We start from the raw sequence: 13,341 nt of genomic DNA, 5'->3' as shown, positions 1-13,341 counted from the left end.
ACCTGTAATCCCAGCTACTCAGGAGGCTGAGACAGAATAGCTTGAACCTGGGAGTTGGAGGCTGCAGTGATCCGAGATCGCACCATTGCACTCCAGCCTGGGTGACAGAGCGAGACTCCAACTCAAAAAAAAAAAGTTCATGGATGTAATTTCATGTTTGATAAAAAGGAAAGATACAGAGAGAAATACATTTCAACAGAGAAATAACTATTCTTTTCTATTTTAATGATACAGTAAACCACTGACCTTCTGGAGATTCAAGTCCTACATCATGATAAGAACTTATTCCTAAATACCAGTATAATATAAAGTATAGGCCAGGCGCGGTGGCTCATGCCTATAATCCCAGCACTTTGGGAGGCCGAGGCGGGTGGATCACAAGGTCAAGAGATCGAGACCATCCTGGTCAACAAAGTGAAACCCCGTCTCTACTAAAAAATACAAAAATTAGTTGGGCATGGTGGTGCGCGCCTGTAGTCCCAGCTACTCAGGAGGCTGAGGCAGGAGAATTGCTTGAACCCAGGAGGCGGAGGTTGCGGTGAGCCTAGATCGTGCCATTGCACTCCAGTCTGGGTAACAACAATGAAACTCCGTCTCAAAAAATAAAATAAAATAAAAAAATAAAAAATAAATAAAGTATAACATGCACTGTTCCATGTCATGAGAAAGGAAGAACAAAGTCATGTATGAGATGTAGATGCTTGCTGATCAGTTGGGCTCTTACTACCCAAATAAATAGAATTTAACCAGCCTCAACACACACAATAAAAATTTTTGCCTTTCTAAAATCATAGATTATTACAAGTTACGTACTTTCAAGGTCACTATCAAATTATGAAAATCACAAATATTAGGCCAGGGGTGGTGGCTCGCACCTATAATCCCAGCACTTTGGGAGCCTGAGGCAGGAGGATCACCTGAGGTCAGGAGTTCAAGATCTGCTTGGCAAACATAGTGAAACCCTGTCTCTACTAAAAAAAATACAAAAATTAGGCAGGCACCTGTAATCCCAGCTACTCGGGAGGCTAAAGCAGGAGAATTACTTGTGCCTGGGAGGCAAAGTTTGCAGTGAGCCACTGCACTCCAGCCTGGGTGACAGGCAAAGGTTGTAGAGATTGTGCCACTGCACTCCAACATGGGTGATAGAATGAGACCCTGTCTCAAAAAAAAAAAAAAAATCACAAATGTTAAGAACACAAATAGGCTGGGCGTGGAGGCTCACACCTGTAATCCAAGAACTTTGGAGGCCAAGGCAGGCAGATCACCTGAGGTCAGGAGTTCAAGACCAGCCTGACCAACATTGTGAAAACCCTTCTTTAAAAAAAAAAAAAAAAAAAAAAAAAAGACCAGGCGCAGTGGCTCAAGCCTGTAATCCCAGCACTTTGGGAGGCTGAGGCGGGGGGACCACGAGGTCAAGAGATCAAGACCATCCTGGTCAACATGATGAAACCCCGTCTCTACTAAAAATACAAAAAATTAGCTGGGCCTGGTGGCGTGTGCCTGTAATCCCAGCTACTCAGGAGGCTGAGGCAGGAGAATTGCCTGAACCCAGAAGGTGGAGGTTGCGGTGAGCCGAGATTGCACCATTGCACTCCAGCCTGGGTAACAAGAGTGAAACTCTGTCTCAAAAAAAAAAAAACAAAGAAAAGAACACAAATGATGACAGTCTATGGTGGAAATGTTGCACAAAAACGGAAATGCAGAGCTAAGGAAAAAGGTTATGCCTAAAGAGACTCAGCTCACTTTACAAGGATGTTCTGTGACACAATGCCATAAAGAGCACTGTAGACCCTTGTTCTGCATCCTCAGCATCTACAAATAGGGTGAGCCCGCTAAATAGAGTACAATAAAGGATCAAGCTAAGGACAGAGGACATGTCCTCAAGGAACATTTAGGGAACAGGAAGAGAAAACAGACAAAGACACACAAGAGAGCAGTCAGAGAAGCAGAAAGAGAATGGATATAATATGAAAAAAGAGAAAAAAATGTCAAGAAGGAACACACAATCAACAGTGACAAGTAGTTCACAGAGGTCGGAGAAGATGAGGGAGGGAGACTATCATCAGATTTAGCCAATTAAAGGTTCCCAGGACTTTTACATATTTTTCTCTGTAACTATTTTACAATGAAAACTTTTCACAAGTAGCCATGTACTATATTTTAATTTGAAAAACAAGCCAGGCACTCATGCCTGTAATCCCAGAACTTTGGGAGGTCAACATGGGAAAATCACTTGAGCCCAGGAGTTCAAGGCTACCCTGGGCAACATGGTAAGATACCACCTCTACAAAAAATAAAAAAATTAGGCCAGGCGTGGTGGCTCACGCCTGTAATCCCAACACTTTGGGAGGCCAAGGAAGGTAGATCATCTAAGGTCAAGAGTTCATGACTAGCCTGGCCAACCTGGTGAAATCCCATCTCCACTAAAAATATAAAAATTAGCTAGTCATAGTGGTACATGCCTATAATCCCAGCTACTTGAGAGGCTGAGGCAGAAGAATCACTTGAATCCAGGAGGCAGAGGTCATAGTGAGCCGAGAATGTGCTACTGCAACTCCAGCATGGACGACAGAGCAAGACTCCATCTCAAAAATAAAAATAAATAAAAAATTAGCCAAGCATGGTGGTATGTGCCTGTGGTTCCAGCTACTTGGGAGGCTGAGGCAGAAGGATTATTTGAGCCTGGGAGTTCAAGGCTGCTGTGAGCTATGACTACATTAATATACTCCAGGCTGGGTGACAGAGTAAGACTCTGTCTCAAAAAGAAAAATAAGTTTTAGTAACTAACACAGTACATTCACACAACGGAAAATTACACAGCAATGAAAAAGAACTGTTTCTACAAGCAACAACATGGATGAGCCTCAAGACGTGATCTGAATGAAAGAATTTGGTCACAAACTATGATCCCATTTATATGAAGTATTAGTTCAAAACAAATCTATAGTGACAGATGTGGAGAGAGTGGTTATATCTGTAAAAGGGTAGTGCTAGGAGAAAGCACAGGGAGCATTCTAGGGTAGTGGGAATATTCTCCATCCCAATGTGAGTTGTGATCACACAGGTACTCAATTCTGTAATATTTCATGGACTGAATGAACCTTTGATTTGTCAAACCTCGATAAAAAAAGTAATGCCACACAAAAAAAGGTTTTGGTGACCTTAAAGACTGAATACAAACTCATTTTTCAAGAAGGCTGCTGGGGAAACAAAGAAGAGATAACAAAGTAGCTTGGGTAGGTTACATAATTCAGGCAAATATTGCTTTGTTTTTATTTGTGATATAAAACAAAGAGAATAACAAGGGTCTAAGGCAAACAAAAGAGGATGAAATCAAAGACATAAGTAGAGAAATTAGCCTAGAAGAGGAGGATGAGTACTTCTTTCTCTGAGACTGAAACTAAGGATGAGGAGAAACAAAAATCCTAAAATAAAGAGGAAGAAAAAATTGAGTAATCTTGAACTCTTCCGTGAAATATGCAGTAAGGTCAACTGGACCAGGTAAATTGAGACAGGAAAGGATCTGGACTTGAAGTTCATTTTACAAGTTTTGACTAGATGATACTGTAGAGAATGTAAAAGACAAATATTAGGCACATGGGGAGTAAATTACAGCAAGAGGACAATGCTCAGGAGCCGGAAGCAGGAGCAGAGATGGTCAATGGTGCAGTCTGCAGTCTCCTCAGGGCTCAGTGAGGAATAAGAGGTGGAAGTACAAAAGGGAAAAGTCCTAGGGCTAGGTACCTAGCATGGTATTTAATTTTAAAAGTGTCTAAAGGGAGGGGTATGGTGGCTTATGCCTATAATCCAGCATTTTGGGAGGCCGAGGTGGGTGGACTACCTGAGGTCAGGAGTTGGAGATCAGCCTGGCCGACATGGTGAAATCCCGTCTCTACTAAAATTACCAAAAAAATTAGCCAAGCGTGGTGATGCACGCCTGTAATCCCATCTATTGGAGAGGCAGAGGCACGAGAATCACCTGAACCTAGGAGGTGGAGGTTGAAGTGAGACGAAATCATGCCACTGCACTGAAGACTGGGTGACAGAGACAGACTCCGTCTCAAAAAAAAAAAAAAAAGTGTCTAAGGAAAATGCTAATTTACCTGAGAGGAAAGAGATAAGAGACCTATAAGAAGTCTTTTTTTTTTTTTAGAGACAGTCTTGCTCCGTTGTCAGGCTGGAGTGCAGTGGCGCAGCCTCGGCTCACTCAACCTCCACCTCCTGGGTTCAAGCGATTCTTCTGCCTCAGCCTCCCGAGTAGCTGGGACCATAGGCGTGTGCCACCACGCCCGGCTAATTTTTGTATTTTTAGTAGAGACGGGATTTCACCATGGCCAGGATGGTCTGGATCTCTTGACCTCATGATCCGCCCACCGCAGCCTCCCAAAGTGCTGTTCAAGGATGAAGGATCCTGAATAGAGGTCAACAAAAAGAAAGCGGAGGAGGAACTCTAGAGTTCACCACCACAGAACACTTTTCTGTAAACCCAACAAGACCAAGAATCACTTATTATCCTTTGACTAAACTTACTATAGCTAATAGTGGCAGCTTCTCCTACCTGATAAAACTGACCTTTATCCCCTACTCATGAGTACACCTACTCTTGACTAATAAATTATATAAACACATCCTGTTCATTCGGAAACTCCATGAATATTTGTATACTGCTGTGTTTTCCCAATAATGTGTTTTCAGTCGTAAACTAAAAGGCAAACCCTAGATCTGCGAATTCTGTTCACAAAATTGGGCTTAAGATTGCTCACACGCAGGTGTTTCAAAAGCGCTTTCTTCTGAAATAGATGGTTAGTAAAGGGAGCCTTAACAATGATTCTGAACACACTGGTACAAAAGTATGATGTTGGCCAAATCAGAGAATGCTTGGGAGTGTCATCCGTTTTTGTAATTTTTAAAGACAACCTCTAGGAAACAGAATAACACTATATCAAATTGACTTTCCCCATCTTACACTATTTACTCCCATGGATAACTCCTCAGTGTCTCTTTAGTAAGCCTACTCGTTGCAGCTCACACACTCAGCCCACATTCCAGCGTCCTTTCGCCCCAACCAAAACTGCTGATTACCCCTTGCATCAATTTTTCATTCTTCTACTCTCCCATTTCCAATTCAACCCCAGGCCACCACTTTCATTTCTCCACTCCCCATTTCTCGGCCTCCCCAGACCTCCCACTCTTCCCCGCGAACTATTCAGACCCCACCCCTCCAGCTGGAGATCCCCTCCCCCACGGCTTCCATTCAGGTTCCCCCTCCCGGATCCCAACCCGCCCTACCTGCTCCTTGCCCTCCGGCCCCGTGGGCCCCGTCCGCTCCTCCAGCCGCTGCCTCCCGGGCGGCGCTCGCCGGCGCGGGGGCAAGGACTGGGGCAGCTCTGCAGCCCGCTGAACTCCATCCTCCCGGCGGTCGGACGGCGGCGGCTGGGGTCGGTCGCGGCAGCGGCTACGCTTCATATCTGCAGCTGGGCCCCGCGGGCGTCAGGGCCGCGACTGTCCCGACTCAGCACTGCCCCGGGCCGCAGGGCAGCCGCGCCAACCACCGCCCGCGGCCACCATGGCCGGGCGGGCGCCGGAAGCCACCGACCCCAGCCCGCGGCGCCTTCGAGCCTCCTGGGGTCTCGGGCGCCGCGACCTCCTCGGCGCTCCTCAAGGGAGCGACAGCATCGCCGCCGCCTCGCCTTCTCCCACCCGGCACACGCTGGGCCGGACACCAGCCACCGGCTGAGCCGCTTGCCTCTAGCCCGCCTCCAGGCGGCCCCGCCCCTCGCGCGCGCGCGCGCGGGAGCGGGCCCGCCACCTCCGGCCGCGCGCCGCTTCCCGCGCACGCGCCAGCGAACGGTCGCGAAGTACCCGCCCGTGGCCCTGGCGCGCAGTCCGAGGACCAGAAGGGGGCGGGGCTCTCGGCGCAACGGCAGCGGCTGCGGACTCCCACTGATTCTTTCATCCATCCATTCATGAAACTGTGCCGGGCCAAGCTCAATGCTGAGGACCCAAAAATGAATTCTAGTAGATCAGTGCCCTCAAGGAACTAGGGGGAGAGGGGCCAGGAGCAGGAAGGAGACAAAATAACACAACTAATGAATAGAACGCTATTATAAATGAGATTTTAGCTAAGAGTAGAACAACAACAACAAAAAAAGAATAGAACCCTATTGCATGCCTTTTTATTTAGTGCCTGCCAACCCTCACCTAATTCTCACATCACACTTAGGAGTCAAATCTGCGCATCCTCATATTACAGATAAGGACACTGAGGAGAAATGAAATGTACCAGGTCACCCAGCAAATCAGAGATTAAACTAGTTGGAATTCTGGCTCTTCTGTTCCTTTCCACAGTGTCTGTTCTTTCCCAACAGTAAGACAGTGTGGAAACGCCTATAAAAGTGGAAAAAGTGATGGATTCCTTCTGGAAGAAGGGGAGGACAAAAAAGGCATACAATGAAGTCATCGTGTAGAGCCCCGCCCAGTCTGCTATGGCCTGGGTAGCCTGACCTGCTGCCTGCAGTGACTCATCTGCTCAGCAACATGTGGTGATAGCTCAGCCCTGGCCTCCCTCTGGCTTTCAGCTGGTGTGCCACATGTTGTATTTTTCCTCTTTTGACCTAGAAGCCTTGCCTAAAGCCTTCACCCATTTGTCCTGGGCCTCCTCCCTGACCCTTTTCTGAGTAATAATTATAGCCACTAGATAGGCGTGGTGGCTCATGCCTGTAATCCCACCCAGCACTTTGGGAGGCCAAGGCGAGCAGATCACAGGGTCAGGAGTTTGAGACCAGTCTGGCCAACATAGTGAAACCCTGTCTCAACTAAAAATACAAAAAAAAAAAAAAAAAAAATTAGCCGGGTGTGGTGGTATAAGCCTGTAATGCCATCTACTCAGGAGACTGAAGCAGAAGAATCACATGAACCCCAGAGGCAGCTGTTGCAAGGAGCCGAGATTGTACCATTGTACTTCCAGCCCAGCGCGACATTTCAAGATTCCATCTCAAAAAAAATCTAGCCAACACTATGGAGTACCCACTGGATACCACACACTATGCATTCAAGTCACATACACACAAGAGGTAAGTTGTAGTTCCATTTTACAGTTGAGGAAATAGGCTCAAGTTATATAATATGTTCAATATCACATAGCTTATAAGTGCAGAGCCAGGACTCAAACCCAGGTCAATCAGATCCGGACAGTAAGACAGTGTGGAAATGCCTATAACAGTGAAAAAAGCGCCAGGCACGGTGGCTCACACCTGTAATCCAAGCACTTTGGAGGCCAAGGCGGGTGGATCACCTGAGGTCGGGAGTTCAAGACCAGCCTAACCAACATGGTGAAACCCCATCTTTAAAAAAAAATAATAATAAGGCTGGGCGCAGTGGCTCACACCTGTAATCCTAGCACTTTGGGAGGATCACCTGAGGTCAGTTCAAGACCAGCCTGGTCATCATGGTGAAACCCCATCTTAAAAAAAAAAATGTTTAAAAATTCAAAAAAAAAAAAAAGAAAGAAAAATAAAATAAAATAAAGTGGAAAAAGTGATGGATTCCTTCTGGGAGAAGAGGACACACATAACCAATGTACTTTACAGCCTGTCATCAGCCTGCTCCTCAATTCCCTATCTCAGTTCCTCACTACCCATCCGGTTGCCTCAACCAGAAACCTGGAAATCATCCTGGACTCCTTCCCTCTCCTCTTTCCCTCACATCCAGTAAATGAACAAGTCTTATTGCCTCTATAACCTCACTATCTCTTCAATCTGCCTCCTCTTTCCATCCCATTGGCTCCACCTCAAGTCTCATCTTCCCTCACCTACTTGACTGGGAAAGACTTCCAGCTGCTTCACTTATACCCAGTTTCATTGTCTTCAAACTCATCCTTCAAAAAGCCCTCACAAGAATCTTCCTATATGTTACTCACTTGCTTAAAACAGTTAAATGAATTTCAATATGAAGTGTAAACTTACTATGGCGGGCAAGACCATCCAAAACTGGCCTCTTCCTCCCTCTCCTTATCTTACTAATCCATGCTGTGACAACTACTTAGAATTATACCAGCTACATGTACAGGGTCTGACACATCCTTGGTTACAAACAATAGAAACACACTCTGACCATCTTAAGCCTCAGGGGTAATTTATTAGAAGGCTATGTAGAATGGATCACAGAGCTAAACACAGATAGGAGAAAAAGGCTTATGAAACTGGCAAGAAACAAGAAGCCCCACAGACTCCACAGCAGGGACAATCTCAGGACACTGCCACCACAAACACCAGGCAATGTGCTGTGCTGCTACTGTGCACTCCTGCAAAGTAATTCTAACCCTCTCTTCATAGTTGCATCACCATTACAGATCAACACAATCTCTGGCAAGAGAATCCACTGACTAAGCTTTGGTAACTTAAAGACCAAAACCCATTCTACCTTCTCACCTTTCATATTGGGACTGTGAGAGTCATTGGTCAGAAAGACTCTCAGCTAGTCCTCCTGCTCTACCTGCTTCCCAGTATTTTAAACCTTTGTATAATCCCTTCCTATGAATGTAGATGAGACCTGCGACTTGTTTCCAACCAATAGAATACAACAAAAGTAATGCGATATCATCTCCTCGATTACATTACACTACCTAAGACTATGTCTTGCTAGAAGACTCACTCTCGCACTACTAATGGCCTTGACAATGCAAGCTGTCATTCTCCGAACTGCCTATGGAGAGGTCCATGTGGCAGAAAACTACAGACAACCTCTAGGACAGCTTCAGGCCCCAAAATCCCAAAACAAAATGAAAAACTCTGAAGTGTCCAATCCTATAACCAGGAGGAAATGAGTTCTCCCAAAAATGAGACTGAGCTTGGAAACAGGCCCTTCTCCAGTTGAGCACCCAGATGGGAACACAGCCCACACAACTTGGTGTAAGCCTGATGAGACCCTGAAGCAGAGAACCCAGCTAAGATATATCTAGATAGAAACTGTGAGATAATAGATGCATGTTATGTTAAGCTTCTAAGTTTGTGGTAATTATATGTCTGTATTACATTGTATACAAAACTAATACAGTCAGATACTTTCTAAACCTCCTAACATCCAGAAATGGCCATGTGACACAATCTGGCCCACATCCACTTTTGTTTGTTTTTTTTTTGAGACAAAGTCTCACTCTGTCACCTAGGCTGGAAACACAGTGGCGCAATCTCCACAACCTCCACCTCCCAGGTTCAAGCAATTCTCCTGACTCAACCTCCAGGTAGCCAAGATTAGCAGCGCACACCACTGTGCCTGGCTAGTTTTTGTATCTTTTTTTTTTTTTTTTTTTTTTGAGACGGAGTTTCGCTCTTGTTACCCAGGCTGGAGTGCAATGGCGCAATCTCGGCTCACCGCAACCTCCGCCTCCTGGGTTCAGGCAATTCTCCTGCCTCAGCTTCCCGAGTAGCTGGGATTACAGGCACGCACCACCGTGCCCAGCTAATTTTTTGTATTTTTAGTAGAGACGGGGTTTCACCATGTTGACCAGGATGGTCCCGATCTGCTGACCTCGTGATCCACCCGCCTCGGCCTCCCAAAGTGCTGGGATTACAGGCTTGAGCCACCGCGCCCGGCCCTAGTTTTTGTATCTTTAGTAGAGACGGGGTTGTGCCCAGGCTGGTCTTGAACTCCTGACCTCAGGTGATCTGCCCACCTTGACCTCCCAAAGTGTTGGGATTACAGGCATGAGCCACCACGCCCGGCCCCACATCCACTTTTATACTTGTCTTCACCAGCTCAATAAGTGACAAGTCAATTTTTTTTTCAGTTGCTCAGGCCAAAACCTTGAAGTGATCCTTGAGTTCTCTCTTTCTCACATACATCATATCCACTCCACTAGCAAATCCTGTGCAACTTAGTAGGATATTGTAATTAGCTGAGGGAGAGGTAAAGTGACTAATACTGAGACAATGATAGTGGGGATGAAAGAATGTGGGTGAATTTGAGAGAACCAGAAACCACAGGACCTGTTCACTGCATCAAGGGTACAGAGAGAGAGAGAGAAAAAAAAAGCCCTAAGAATGATTTCCAATTTTCTGGCTTGGGCAATTGAGGTAGAAAACAGAAGAAGAAGGCTGGGCGCAGTGGCTCAAGCCTGTAATCCTAGCACTTTGGGAGGCCGAGGCGGGTGGACCACGAAGTCAAGAGATTGAGACCATCCTGGTCAACATGGTGAAACCCCGTCTCTACTAAAAATACAAAAAATTACCTGGGCATGGTGACGCGTGCCTGTAATCCCAGCTACTCAGGAGGCTGAGGCAGGAGAATTGCTTGAACCCAGGAGGTGGAGGTTGCAGTGAGCCGAGATTGCGCCATTGCACAGGTAACAAGAGCAAAACTCCGTCTCAAAAAAAAAAGAAAACAGAAGAAGAAAAAAAAAATGTGAAACAGATTATGGTCAATTCCATTTTAGATGTGTTTGCTCTGAGGTGCCAGTGAGCTATCCAAGTGAAGATGTCTAGTAAGCTACTGGATACACCAGTGTAGAGTTCAGAACTGAGGGCCACCCATAGTTAGATTTTTAACCAATATGAACAATACCATACTCTTAGAATATAAATATGGTCACATTACTTTTCCTTATTCTTTTTTTTGGGGGGTGCCATAGCTCACACCTATAATCCCAGAACTTTGGGAGGCCAGGGTGGGAGGATCGCTTGAGCCTAGGATTTTGTCTGGGCAACATGGCAAAACCCCAACTCTACAAAAATTAGTTGGGCATGGTGGCACACGCCTGTAGTTCCAGCTATTCGGGAGGCTGAGGTGGGAGGATCACTTGAGTTGGGGAGGCAGAGGTTGCAGGTTGCAGTCAGCCAAGATCACAGCACTGCACTCCAAACCCTGTCAAAAAAAACAAGGTAACTATGGCAGTTATCTACTGTTATATGACAAACTATCTCAAAACTTGTGGCTTACCATTTATTTAGCTGACAATTCTGTGAGCCAACTGGGTTGTTCTTATGGTCTGGTCTAGTTTATCTAATCACTGCTAGGCTTGCTCATACATCTTCAGTCAGCTGAGGTCTGGCTGGTGGGTGGCTAAGTCATCTAGAATGGCTTCTCTCACACATGTGGCAGTTGGCAGGCCATCAGCCATGGCAATGGGAATGACTACCCCATATATCTCTCACTATCCATCAGGCTTACTTGGACTTCACATGGCAGCAGAGGTAGGGGTGCCATGAGGAGGAAGAGACGGCAAGCCGCAGTGTGAAAGCACTTTTCAAGTCTCTGTTGATGTCACATTAGCGACTGTATCATTGTCAAAGCAAGTTATAAGTCACAAAACAAGTCATTGCCAAAGCAAGTCAGTGTGGCCAGGGACTGAAGCTGGCCACAAAGTTGGCAAGGGGGGAGTAGATTCCGGGAGGGGAAGAATTTGTGGCTACCTTTGAAATCTACTTCAGGAAGATCAGTCTAACTTCCATAAGCCAAGTTCAGCTAGAATTATATCAGTCCTTTGGCCTCTTTGCTTCCTGGGACCATGTTATGAATTGTATGTTTGTGTCTCCCCCAAATTTATACATTAAAGAAATTTTTTTTTAAAATGCTCAACATCACTAATCATCAGGTAAATCAAATAAATATAATTTATTATTATTTCTTTCTTTTTTAAGATGGGGTTTCACCATGTTGGTCAGGCTGGTCTTGAACTCCTGAGCCACCGCACCCGGTGATTTCTTTATATTTTTTGCTGGAATACACACTTTTGTGTATATGGATATACATATGTATCTATGTGGTATGTATGTGTATGTAAATATACATACATACACACATATATAGGACACACAATGGAATATGTATATATACACACAATGGAATCCTATATATATATACACACACACACAATGGAATAGATAAACACACACACATTAGAATACTATATATATATACACACACAATGCAATATATATATACACACAGTAGAATACTATATATATACACACACAAAATGGAATATACATATACAGACACACACACACATATATATACACATACACTTAATTTCCCTCACACACACAATGGAGTACTATTTATCCATAAAAGAACAAAATCCTATCATTTGTGAAAATGAATAAGTTTGAAGGACAGTATGTTAAGTGAAATTGACAGACACAGAAAGACAAATACTGCATGTTCTCATTCAATGTGGAAGCTCAAAAAGTTGAATTCATAGAAGTAGAGAGTAGAATAGTGGTTACTAGAGGCTGGGAAGGATGGGCATGGGGCATAGTCAGAGGGTAGTTAACCAATATGAACTTCCAGCTAGAGAGGAGGAAAAAATATCTAATATTACTATAGGATGACTATAATTATCAACAATTTATTGTATATTTTCAAATAGCTAGAAGAGCGAATTTTGTGTTTTCAACACAAAGAAATGATAAATGTTTGAGGTGATGGATATGTTAATTACACTGATTTGATCATTACACATTGTGTACATGTGTTGAAATATCACACTGTACCAGATATATATATAATTATTCTGTGTCAGTTAAAAATAATCAAGGCAAAAAACCCTTTTTAAAGAGTTAAGATGGAACGAATGCCAATCAAATGATAGTATGTTTATGAAGATGAAAGATTTTATTGACATGGCAACAAAGACAACAGCTTCTAACAAGATAAAAAGAATGGCTTTTAAAATTTCCTAGCTGCAGCAGTGGCTCATGCCTATAATCCCAGCACTTTGGGAGGCCTAGGCAGAAGGAGAAATTGAGGCCAGGAGTTCATAGACCAGCCTGGGCAACATAGCAAAATTCTGTCTCTACAAACAATTTAAAAATTAGCCCAGTGTTGTGGCACATACTTATAGTCTTAGCTACTTGGGAGGGTGAAGCAGAGAATCCCTTAACCCCAGGAGTTTGAGGCTGCAGTGATTTATGATCATGTCACTGCACTTGAGCCTGGGCAACAAAGTTAGACCCTGTCTTTAAAAAATAATAAAATAAATTTTTAAAAATTTCCAGAAAAACATAAAACCATGGTTTAAAAATGAAGCAAAATAAAATGCCGCTTCCATTCTAGCAATTAATGGGTAATAAGATAAGAAAACCCACGTGGCCCTGACACTTCCATTTCCGTTTTTAAAGTTTTATAATTTTGAGGTTAGATTTTTTAAAAACCCTAATAGACTTGGGGACATCTTTGAAAACTTTATTAATTAAAGTTATTATTAATTATGCTTATCTCAGATCCATTTCTTGTCCTTTCATACTGCTCTACACTGCAGAGGACTGGCTCATGCAAGTTTTTTCTAAAGTTCTCTCACCTGGTTACTTTTGGTTAATGGAGGGATATTGGAGGATTTCTGCT

At 44.3% G+C, this 13,341-nt stretch overlaps 1 protein-coding gene across 13 annotated transcripts in view; it reads right to left on the bottom strand.

Moving 5' to 3' along the window:
- The window catches only part of MAST2 (microtubule associated serine/threonine kinase 2), a 260,168-nt gene extending 254,397 nt beyond the window's left edge, over window positions 1–5,771 (bottom strand). For all 13 annotated transcript variants that reach the window (XM_078331597.1, XM_078331601.1, XM_035251307.3 and 10 more), the window contains exon 1: window positions 5,290–5,771. Coding sequence is in view for 11 of the 13 variants with exons in the window: in XM_035251307.3 (XP_035107198.1) it covers window positions 5,290–5,466 (177 nt within the window). In the remaining 2 variants the exon portion in view is untranslated. The remainder of the gene's footprint in view (window positions 1–5,289) is intronic.
- Window positions 5,772–13,341: the final 7,570 nt, after the last annotated feature.

Source organism: Callithrix jacchus, chromosome 7 (assembly GCF_049354715.1).
Source record: "Callithrix jacchus isolate 240 chromosome 7, calJac240_pri, whole genome shotgun sequence".
In the NCBI taxonomy this organism is placed as follows: Eukaryota; Metazoa; Chordata; class Mammalia; order Primates; family Cebidae; genus Callithrix; species Callithrix jacchus.
Note: the sequence above shows the minus strand (reverse complement) of the source record. Positions and strands in the feature narration are given on the sequence as shown.